Source organism: Microtus ochrogaster, chromosome 2 (assembly GCF_000317375.1).
Source record: "Microtus ochrogaster isolate Prairie Vole_2 chromosome 2, MicOch1.0, whole genome shotgun sequence".
Lineage (NCBI taxonomy): Eukaryota > Metazoa > Chordata > Mammalia > Rodentia > Cricetidae > Microtus > Microtus ochrogaster.
In genome coordinates, this window is record NC_022010.1 from 5,499,563 (window position 1) to 5,511,044 (window position 11,482).

General features: G+C 48.5%; 2 protein-coding genes across 3 annotated transcripts in view; both read left to right on the plus strand.

Moving 5' to 3' along the window:
* The first annotated feature begins 268 nt into the window (after positions 1–268).
* Rplp0 (ribosomal protein lateral stalk subunit P0) lies at positions 269–4,269 on the plus strand. Its single transcript, XM_005344320.2, has 7 exons — positions 269–371; positions 621–722; positions 1,470–1,733; positions 1,828–1,974; positions 2,079–2,264; positions 3,168–3,308; positions 4,034–4,269. The coding sequence occupies exons 2-7, from the start codon at positions 669–671 to the stop codon at positions 4,196–4,198; spliced, it is 957 nt and encodes a 318-aa protein (XP_005344377.1). The 5' UTR covers positions 269–371; positions 621–668; the 3' UTR covers positions 4,199–4,269.
* A 1,355-nt stretch (positions 4,270–5,624) lies between these two features.
* The window catches only part of Gcn1 (GCN1, eIF2 alpha kinase activator homolog), a 63,594-nt gene continuing 57,736 nt past the window's right edge, over positions 5,625–11,482 (plus strand). For both annotated transcript variants that reach the window (XM_005344321.3, XM_026783977.1), the window contains exon 1: positions 5,625–5,654. In XM_005344321.3, coding sequence (XP_005344378.1) covers positions 5,637–5,654 — 18 coding nt within the window. In that variant the 5' untranslated portion in view covers positions 5,625–5,636. The remainder of the gene's footprint in view (positions 5,655–11,482) is intronic.

Sequence of the window (11,482 nt, forward strand, 5' to 3'; positions counted from 1 at the left end):
AAAAGAGGAACCCTGGATGAGTTTTGTGCGAATAAGGACATTGGTTTTGGGAAAAAAACATAAGGGGACATTTCTCAGCACTCGGTTTACCGTACTGATTCGGAGACGCTGCAAGGCGGCTCCAGCCCGGCAGAGGGCAGCAGCTCCGGGAGCGCTCCTCTAACACAACAGGGAGCAGTCCTTAGTCACCTACCCACTGGAGTGGCAGCGGTATCACCCAATGGCTGCCTAGATTAATTTGGTGAGGCGGGACAGTTGATGGCGCTAGCCAATAGATACGTACGTCGTCGTCGGCTATGACGGCTCCCAGTGTCCATATAAAAGGCGCTCAAGGGCGCGCGGCCCTCTCTCGCCAGGCGTCCTCGTTGGAGGTTGGGGTCTACTCTGTGACTCTGTGGGAGGGTGGCAGGACCACGGGGACTCTGGGATCGGGAGCGGTGGGCTCGGGGTGCGGCTAGGGAGGCACGGGACCGGGCTGCCCTGTCCCGCCTGCGCCTGAGCTGTTGGCGGCGGACCCCCACCTTCCCGGGCCCAGTTCCCGCGTGGCCGGCTCGGCCTAGGCCTCGGGTCGGGGACTGGGGTCGGGGTGGCCGGGCTCACGCTGATCTTCTCTTCCCCAGTGACATCGTCTTTAAACCCTGCGTGGCAATCCCTGACGCACCGCCGTGATGCCCAGGGAAGACAGGGCGACCTGGAAGTCCAACTACTTCCTTAAGATCATCGTAAGTGCGGAGCGCGCCGTGGACGGGCCGCTTCCGGCCCGGGCTCTCACGGGGCAGTCACCTGCCCGGCGCTTTCACAGAGTTAGGCTATCTAGAGAAATTCTGTAGTCCCAGCTTCTGTTGCCGAGCTAGCTCCTTCACCTGTAGAACCCTTGCCGTCTGTGGGAAAAGCTGAGCCGAGGAGTGACTCACTGTAGGCATGTTGGTGCAGGTGTCTGGTGACTTACTACAAAAGGCGTCTGAAGCGGTTCCTAAGATCGGCTACCAGCTTTTGTAGGCATTACTCTATTTACCATATGAGTTTTAGACACAAGAGATTTTTGGTTACGGTAACGTTTATGTTCACAAATTAAGTTCCCTGTTCAGCTCTGCAGTAGTGTGTCCTGCCTGTCTCCCCCGATCGGTGACATTTTAGTCCACCAGCATACCTTACTTGAAAGATAAAAATGAAATTTTTTGAGGTCGGGATTACCCTTGTAGCTCAGGCTGGCCTGTAATTAGCTTTAGGCTTCAACCGGCATGTCAGGTATGTTACCACACCCAGCTAGAAGATAATTTTTGACTACCTCTCAGAAATTTAGTTTGTATCATTCATAACCAGCAAGTAAGTTGGGGTCAAATTAACTAAGCTGAGGTGACTGGCTCCTAGCTTAACTCGAAGCGTAAACGAAACGGAGTAGGGAACTAGTCGTGAGGTTTGGTTTCTGCTGATTTTCTCACCTTGGTTTTTCTGGCTTGTTTTAATAGCAACTTTTGGATGATTATCCAAAATGCTTCATTGTGGGAGCAGACAATGTGGGCTCCAAGCAGATGCAGCAGATCCGCATGTCCCTGCGAGGGAAGGCTGTGGTGCTGATGGGCAAGAACACCATGATGCGGAAGGCCATCCGGGGGCACCTGGAGAACAACCCAGCTCTGGAGAAACTGCTGCCTCATATCCGGGGCAATGTGGGCTTTGTGTTCACCAAGGAGGACCTCACTGAGATTAGGGACATGTTGCTGGCCAATAAGGTGAGGAGGGACTCAACTGCATGACGAATGAAGGCAGAATTTAGCCATGTTTATCAGTGGAGAGACTTTCACCATTCAATACCTTTCCGTGCAGGTGCCAGCTGCTGCCCGTGCTGGTGCCATCGCCCCATGTGAGGTCACTGTGCCAGCCCAGAACACTGGTCTGGGGCCCGAGAAGACCTCTTTTTTCCAGGCTTTAGGCATCACCACTAAAATCTCCAGGGGCACCATTGAAATTCTGGTGAGTAGACAGGCTTGAAGTGCTATCTTGGCATTGACTTGGAGGCTGTGGGCCTGTTTGTTGTATGTCCAGATGGTAAATGGTCTGACTTTCTCATTCCTTAGAGTGATGTGCAGCTGATAAAAACTGGAGACAAAGTAGGAGCCAGTGAAGCCACGCTGCTGAACATGCTGAACATCTCCCCCTTCTCCTTTGGGCTGATCATCCAGCAGGTGTTTGACAATGGCAGCATTTACAACCCAGAAGTGCTTGACATTACAGAGCAGGCTCTGCACTCTCGCTTCCTAGAGGTATATCCTTCCCCTAATGCTGGGAGCATGGTAGATACTGGCGTATGCCAGGCATCCTCAGCCTCTCCATCTTCTCAAAGTCTGAAATTGTGTGTGCTGGGCTATTCAAGGGTAATCATGACAGCTGGACGTGGTGCCTTATATATCTTTAATCCAGTGGAGGCAGACTGTCCTCGAACTCCCAGAGAGATCTCTGCCTCCCGAGTCCTGGGATTAAAGGCGTGCGCCACCCCTGCCTGGCCTCAGTTTCCTTTTTCTTAAGGGACTGGCTTGTCTTTATTTCAGCCGCTGTGCCTGGTTTTTGCCATCAAGTTATCATTTAAGGAATTTTTTCCTTGTGTGAGCAACATAACTGAAATTATGTACGTTTCTGGATTTAGCCTTTTTAGTTTTTTATTGATTTTTTTTTGAGCATTTACTTTTTATATAATTTCTACTCAACTCCCATTATGCCTGTCCCAGTCATTTTAAGATTTGGAAGATGTAGTGAACAGGTCTAATAGCATTTGCCCTGTCTTGAGTGGGCAGTGACAGCCTCACAGGTTCGCAGCAGGCTTTGCAGGCTTATGCAGCCCCAGATTACTGTGCATGGACAGGACTTAAGTCTGGATTCTGGTATCTGCAGTGGGTCTTGGGCTCCAGTTCAAGGCATAACTGTACAAGTAGCTCTACTTAATAAGTTTTATTGGCAGATTACATCTGGAAATAGTTTAACCATTTTGTACAATAGTGCTTAGTGACTGATAACAGCTTAGATTTAAAAACGGTATATGGGACACCAGGTTGCAGTAAGGGTAAACACATAACTTGATGGGTCTGGCCTGCCAGGAGTATCTGGTGTAAGCAGGCTTAGAGACTGACTGGATAAGCCCAAATGTAACTTGTTTTTCCTCTCCCATGCAGGGTGTCCGGAATGTTGCCAGTGTTTGTCTGCAGATCGGCTACCCCACTGTTGCCTCAGTGCCACACTCGATCATCAATGGGTACAAGCGGGTTCTGGCTCTGTCTGTGGAGACTGAGTACACCTTCCCACTTGCTGAAAAGGTAAAGATACTCTTCCAGAATCATTGGCTTGACATCAGGGTGACAAATGGCAGGCTACTGAGTTAGTGAATTCACACTCCATTCTTTCACACAGTAGGTAACTTTGAGACAGCCAAAGCTGGGTGACCTTGAATCTAGGAAGTGCTAGGATTATAGAAGTATATGTACCACCAGGTTTGGGCTTATGTTACCAGTGTGGGGGTTTCCTGCTAGGCAAGCATTCTACCAACTGAGGTGTTAATATATCTCCAGTACATTGTTGACTTCTGAGACTTGGTCTCTGTAAAACTCGCTGACCTGGAATTACTAGGTTGGCCTCACAGATCCATCTGCCTCTGCCTCGGTGTTGGGATTAAAGGTGTGGTCCACTACTGTGTACCCCAATACATCTTTAAGAGTCTACTTTTGAAAGTCTATTCCTATAGTTCTATTGCTATCAGTTTGAGCCTTCCCTGAACAACATATACACAGTGAGGTCCATATAAAGGGGGAAACATTTTGGAGATGGAACAAGAGTATGTATGTTCTCACATTGAAAATGACAGATCCCCAAAGATTTAAGAGCTGGGCCCAAGTGTCCTCTCACCCTCCCACCCCGACCGTATTTAAGATCTGATGGGTAGCTTCTATACGGGGAAGCTTTACTGACTGGGACGTTAAGTGGGAGCTACACAGACAGGAGGGGTGTGGGAGAGTGGAAGTTCACTCTTCATCTTTTCTTCAAGGTCAAGGCCTTCTTGGCTGATCCATCTGCATTTGTGGCTGCTGCCCCTGTGACTGCTGCCACCACTGCTGCTCCTGCTGCTGCCGCTGCAGCCCCAGCGAAGGCTGAAGCCAAGGAAGAGTCGGAGGAATCAGATGAAGATATGGGATTTGGTCTCTTTGACTAATCCTCTCAAAGCAACCAATTCAGACAACTTAATCCAAGAAACGTGGAAATAAAAGCTTACGTCTGTTAAAATTGTCTTCCTGTGTTTACTTTGTATATTTTGAGGTTTGAGAAACTAAAACCAAGGTTAAAAAGCAAAAAACTTTGGGAGACAGGGTTTTACTGTGTAACACCCCAGGCTGGCCTTGAACTCAGATCCTCTTCTGCCTCCCAAGTGTTTTGATTAAAGGTGCCACTGCCCCACTTCTTATCTATGGGGAATAAGTTATGAGGTCGTGGTCTTGTTGAAATAGGCCTGTAGCTCAGGAGCATTCAAGGATTGCTAGCACCTCTGCTCACTGGGCCATCTGCCTCACCAGACCAGCCCAGTTCTCAGTTTAGGCACTGTAACCTAAATTTAGAAATTGATTCTCTGGAATGGGGTCTGGTGCCCTTTCAGGCCTGCAGGCATACACACAGACAGAATATTGTATACATAATAAATAAATAAATATTAAAAAAAGAAATTGATTCTCAGCCTTCGGGTGCAGCAATTAGTCCGAGAATGATGAATTGTTTAATACTTATGTGGGTTTTTTTTTTTTGTATTTTAGATGTGTAGTTGAATCGATGTAGAAGACAGGGCTGGCTACAGTTTTTTCTAAGTACATTAAGATGAGATACATAATCGAGGTAGTAGCATGCTTGAACACGGGGACAGTTGGTAACTGGCTACTAAGCAGGTAGTTCATGTTACACTTGGGAGGGTGCAGACAATTTACAAAGTTAAGGTTGTAGGCCTTCACAAAACCTTTTCAGTCTGCATCCAAGGTAAAGCATAGACAAAGTTAGGCCAGAGTTTTGACCTCCATTCCTCTAAAGCAGTAGTTGGATCTCAGTTTCATTGAATAAGTGTGTCAAGTCTGAAGAGCACCTAATCCATGTATCCTATTGATATTAGTCACGAAGCTTGTGGCTTATTCACTACAGATCAGTATAGCTAACTTAAAACTGGTGTCAAAAGTTTGGAAGTGACGGCTGAGGACCAAGTAGCCTGGAGACCGCGTTCTGTAAAGCATAGAGTCCTAATAAAAATTAAACCTTCAAAGATACGGAGCTCTTCCTCACTCCTTCCTCCAGCTATCTTGGGGACCAGACTCCTAGCAGAACCGCGCAATTCCCTCGGCATCCCTGATCCTCCCGCGAAGTCTAAGGACTAATCCTTTGGGTTCATTCCCGGAGCCCAGGAAGCGGCTTTTAGTGGCTCCGCCAAAGAACTAAGAACCTTCAGGAACCGCCCGATGGGAGTGTCGGAGCTGGATCCGGGATCCCCAAGGACGCGGGAGCTGCGCGCGCCTGGCCGCCCTCCCGCTCGGGGGCGCCAGGCGTCGCCTTGCCGCGTGGGCCCTGCCGTGACCCGGAAGCGCTCCGGAAGCGGTTCCGGAGTGGGCGCCTGCAGGATGGCGGCGGACACGCAGGTGAGGCGGGCGGGCAGCCACGGGGCTAACGCGGCGAACGGCGGGGCCGGAGCGCGGGCGGCGGTGGCGGGAGCGCTGGGACCAAGATTGCGGAGCTGACGGCGGCGGAGGCCGCCGCAGGAAGAGGCGGCGGGGCTGGCGCCTCACGGCTGGAGGCTCGGCTCGGCCCTGGCGGCCAGAGCGACGCTGGGCTCTAGGAGTCCGGGGCTTCGGCTGAGCTTCGGGGCAGCTAGCGCCCTGCTGTGCCTGCTCCGGCTCCGGCGGTTGAAGAGCTCCACCTCGGAGTCTGCCACGGTTTTCCAGAACCCGGTGACAGGGAGCCGCGGGGCAATGCAGAGTGCACCCACTCTATGCGACCACATAGAATGTAGCCTTATGTCCACACGGGTTTGGAGTCGTCTCTGCTCGTTGATTTCTTGGAGGCTGTAGATAAATTACATCACCCCTCTACGTTTCAGGCTTTTTATATGTAAAATGGTGTTGAAATATTATCTGTCACATAGGGTTGTTGGGAAGATGTAGTTTGGTTATTGTTGTTGGATCCCTTCAGCTAGAAGGAGTCTTGTCACCCTTGTATTACCTGTGGTTACATTGCAGTTCAGGGAGGGTTTGAGGACCCTCTTTCTCCATTCCAGCTTCTTCTGTAGCGTGTGGAAGGATGAAAAGACTATAAATGGAAAAAAGAAGCTCTCTCCTTATTCCCCCTGCCACAACTTAAAAATACGTAGGTTTTAAAACTGGAGACCAAGTTGGCATTGGACTTGTAGCCGTCCTGCGCATGCCTCCTTGGTGCTGGGATTACGCTGCCTGGCAGAAACTGGTATCTATTAGACAGTTTGGGTCTCCAGGATGAGAGTAGTTGATTTTTATGTTTGAGCCTCGAGACCGGCCAGAGGGGCCATTTAACCTGAACATTCAAAAGCTGTTTTGCGAGGGTCTCCTGTACAAGGACCTGGTCATTTGTTCAGCGCTGTGTCATGGTGAATCCCGAGAAGTAAGGTTTCAGTGCTTCTAGAGGATTGACTATTTAACACTAATACTGGTAAAAGAGTCTTCTCCTCAGCCAGGTGGTGGTGGCGTACATCTTTAATACCAGTGCTCTAGAGGCGGAGGCTGGTGGATCTCTGTGAGTTCCAGGACAGCCAAGGCTACAGAGAGCAACTCTTGTCTCGAAAAACAAAGCAAAACCAAACAAAATCAGAATCTTCTCTTTAGAGTTATGTTGTCCAGTAGTGTGGTCCCCCTTGGCTGTGTTATCAGAATAGCCATAAGACTTACTTAAGTTTGTCTGAACTATCTGAAGTTAAAAATTCTCAAGCACATTTTAGTAGTCACATGTGACTAGTGGCTGGTGGATTGACCAGACTAGGGAAGCATTTCTGTCACCTTGGAGACTTCATTCTTGGGCAGTGCTCTCCACAGTGCTGCCTGTGAACTCGGAGGGCATGATTGCCAGTCTTTCCAGCACCCAGTGTGACAGCTAAAGGAGCCTACTATTCTTTTCCTCACTTTTGTTGTGACAAGGTTTCCAGGGGTTTGTTACTTTTCTTGTTTTCCTTTGCCATGCTGGGGATCCAACTCAGGGCTTCATGCATGTTAGGCAAGGACTGTGTTACAAACTACACTCCCAGCCCCCCCCCCTTTGTGGTTTTTCAAGACAGGGTTTCTCTGTAGCTTTTGGAGCCTGTCCTGGAACTAGTTCTTGTAGACCAGGCTGGCCTTGAATACACAGAGATCCTCCTGTCTCTGCCTACCCAGTGCTGGGATTAAAGGCGTGCACTGCTACCACCCGGCTGAAAAGTTCTTTCATATTTGTGAGAGAAACTATAACATGAATTTAATGCCATATTGACATTGAGGTGACACATTTGGGAGGCAGAGACAGTTCTAGGCCGTCCAGGGCTATGGTGATGCTCACTTTTAATCTCAGCACTCAGGAGGCAGAGGCAGGCGGATCTCTGAGTTTAAAGTTTTTCTCAGACCTCACTAAGGTTAGTAAAGGATTTAAACAGCAAGATGGCTTATTGGGCAAAAGTGCTGGCTTCTGTGCAAGCCTGGTGGCCTGAGTCTGAGTACTGGGAGAGCACTGACTCCTGCAAGCTGTCCTCTGACCCTCTCTGTCTCTCTCTGGCCTGTGGGTGACTCAGTGGTAGAACACTTGCCTAATAGTCGTTAGACCCTACGTGCCATCCCTATCCGCTCTCCTACAGGATATTTTAGGGCTGAGGGCATGGTTCCGTGATAGAATGTGTTTCTGACATGGATGTATGAGGCTTTATGTTTGATCCCCAGTGCAACAAAAGCAAACCCAACCAATGGAGGGGAGGATGGAGAACACAGGCAATAGTAGCAAACTTTCAGGAGCTAGAAAATGACAGAGATACAGATTTGCCGGACAGTGGTGGTCCATGACTTTAATCCCAGCACTCAGGAGGCAGAGGCAGGCGCACATCCGTGAGATCAAGGCCAGCCTGCTCTACAGAGCAAGTTCCAGGACAGCTAGGGCTACACTGAGAAACCCTGTCTCAAAAACAAAACAAAAACAAAAAAGAAGAGAAATGCAGGTCTTTGAACACCAATAGAAGTGAGTCCCAATCCATAAGTTAGGAAACTCAGGAGCCCTCCTGCCATCCTTTGCAGAATCTTCGAAAGGTGAAGTTCTGCAGTCAGCTGATATGGAAGGGAGAGTGACTGGCGTAAGGAAGATGGTTTGAACCGAGGTTTAGATGCTGTAGCTTTGGAGCCTGTCCTGGAACTAGCTCTGTAGACCAGGCTGGTCTCGAACTCACAGAGATCCGCCTGCCTCTGCCTCCCGAGTGCTGGGATTACAGGCGTGCGCCACCACCGCCCGGCCTGGGAACACTTCTTGAGGATCACTTGTCAAGGAAGTTGTTAACAGAATAACTCAAGAAACTTTCCCCCAGTGGATGGATTTGTTTCTAGACCAGAGGACTCTGCACAATGGATAAAAGAGACTCACAACAAAAGCATATTACCATGAAATTTCAGAATCTTAAAAAAATCTAAAAGCTTCTAGAAAGAAAAACTGGGTGTCCTCCAAAAGATCAGTCAGAATCGGCATTCCTATATTCCCAACACAGGATTCGAGGTGGAGGCCAGCCTAGGTGCATAGTAGGACCGTCTCTGAACACAGCAAAAACCACTATGCTGGCTTTGGCCTTCACAGCCACAGCTAAAGGCTATTAGTGCAGAGGAGAAAGACAGAAGCTTCAGTACTCAGAAGGAAACTGATTTCAACATGGAATTCTGGGTCTTGGCAAACTTGAATATGGTGCTAGCACCTTTGCACACTGTGTGACCTCTGAAATGAATGGTGTGCTCCATACAGACATTGTGGTACACTTGATGATAGTACCTTACACACTGGAGAACCACCTGCCAGCTATAGTACCTAACACACCGGAGAACCACCTGCCAGCTTGGGGTAGGACAGAAAATTCAGAGACTTCTTCAGGAGGAAGAACAGAATTTTCTGGAATGAAGACACAAAACTAAGAGTTTGAGTTGAATAATTAATAAGATTAGGTAAAACGAGGCAAACAGGCGATGGTGGAAAGGGCAGTTCCCACTGCAAGGAAACAGACGCTGGACGGCATGAGGTGCACAGGTCGTCAGGTGGAAGGTGTGTGCTGTATTCCACAGTTGGACACTGACCACCTCAGCGCTCGTGTTATAAACTGAGGACTGCTATTGGTGGGATGGGGAGCGTGGTGGAGTCAGGGCATGAAGGGTAAAATAGAAAAGCCAAGAGTCCCAGAGCCAGGAAGCCTCCATCTTCAGAGGTACAGAGGTGACTGCTGAAGTACGGCTCAGCTCAGGCGTGAGGACAGACCTGGAATCCTTGGGTTGTGTGCCAATGTGAAAGTAAAACAAAGAGTACTTAACTAAAGCAAGTCCAGGTGTGCTGACATCTTTCTGCCCTGCACTTGATAGGCAGGCAGATCTCTGAGTTCAAGGCCAGCCTGGTGTATGTAGGTGTTGCAGGACAACTAGGACTATGTAGAGAGACCCCTGTCTCAAGAAAACAAAACCAAACCAACAAATAAAAAAAACACACCCAAAAATATCAAAACAAGAAATAGTTTATGAGCTGGGCGGTGGTGGCGCATGCCTTTAATCCCAGCACTCGGGAGGTAGAGGCAGGCAGATCTCTGTGAGTTCGAGACCAGTTGTAGACTGGTCTACAAGAGCTAGTTCCGGGACAGGCTCCAAAACCACAGAGAAACCCTGTCTCGAAAAAACAAAAAAAAAAAAAAAAGTTTATGTACAAGTTTGGATGCCATTGTATTTATTGCCAAGAGACTTATAGCAGATTTTACACAAAAAGAAAAAGCAGGGGCCAGCAAGATGCCTCGGTGGGTAAAGCACTTGCAGCAAGACCTGATGACCAAGCCTCAGGGCCCAGCACCCACTCTGTGGAGTTCCCACATGGTGTTCCCTAATTTCCACACTCATGCCCCCTTCTCCAAAGTAAATGTGGAAATAAATGCATTGTTCTGTGTCTCTGCACCCTTAATTCATGTTACTAAAATTAGTAAACATGGGCTTCCTTTGAAGAACCCTCAAAACCAACCCCAACCCCAACTCCAGACTTGATTGCCTCGTGGACCTGCCTCGTGGACATGCTGCCTGCTCACATGAACTTTATAGAGCAGGTTTCCCTAGGTTTCTGAGAATGCTCACAAACTGTGCTGACTCAGATGTGGAAGACTGGGCATGTTGGTGTCTCTTTGTAGACCTGTTTGGTTTTCAGGTTTGGTTTTGAGAACACAGATGCTGCGGCCATTGGCTCTACTTTGAGGCAGAGCCTTCTGCCTTGGAGGTGGTTCTTTCAGATGGGACTGTCGATGCTGCCCTTGCAGGTGCGTTAGCTTTAGTACCAGTGCCTTGAGGTGAGTGCTGTTGACGCCTTAGCTAGAGAAACTGGAGAGCAGAGCTGCCATTGTGCTTCGTTTCCACGGCTGTTGAGAGCAGAGCTGGGGTCCAGCTCGCTTCACAGTTAGCAGTGTGTGCTTCTGTTCTGCCAGATTGGCCAGGGTGCTGGCACTCTCCCCTGGGAGGTCAGAGCGTGATGGTGGAAAGGGAGAGAGAGCATGCCGGCATGTAGTAGGCCCTCCTTAGATTCGGACTCTTCTCTCACAAACTTGCTTTGCCTCTCACTGTTTATCCACAGTTCTTCACTTTAGTAATCTTAAGTCAGAAGTCAATACTTCTAGTTCTGATTAGTTCTAGGTCTCTGCCTAACTTAAATAATTGTCCATTTTCTGGGATTGTATTCAAATTTTTTGTTTTTGTTTTCAGAATTTTTTTTAATTGTTTTATTTATTTTTTAAAAAATTAATTTTATTTATTTATATGTGCTCTATCTGCACATATGCCTGCACAACAGAAGAGGGCACCATATCTCACTACATATGGTTGTGAGCCACCATGTGGTTGCTGGGAATTGAACTCAGGACCTCTGGAAGAGCAAGCAGACTGTGTTCTTAACCTCTGAACCATCTTTCCAGCCATTCTCAGAATTTTTGAGGTATATTTGTATATAGAAAAAGCACCACCATTTATACACCTCTCTCCTCTCTCTCTCTCTCTCTCTCTCTCTGATACAGGATCTCAGGTCCTGCAAATCAGGAAGGCAGGCCTTGAACTCACAGAGATTCTACTGCTGTGATTAAAGGCATGTGCTAACATTCCTGGCTCATATTGCTTTGGGTTTTGTTTTGTTTGGTTTTTGGTTTTTCGAGACAGGGTTTCTCTGTGGCTTTGGAGCCTGTCCTGGAACTAGCTCTTGTAGACCAGGCTGGTCT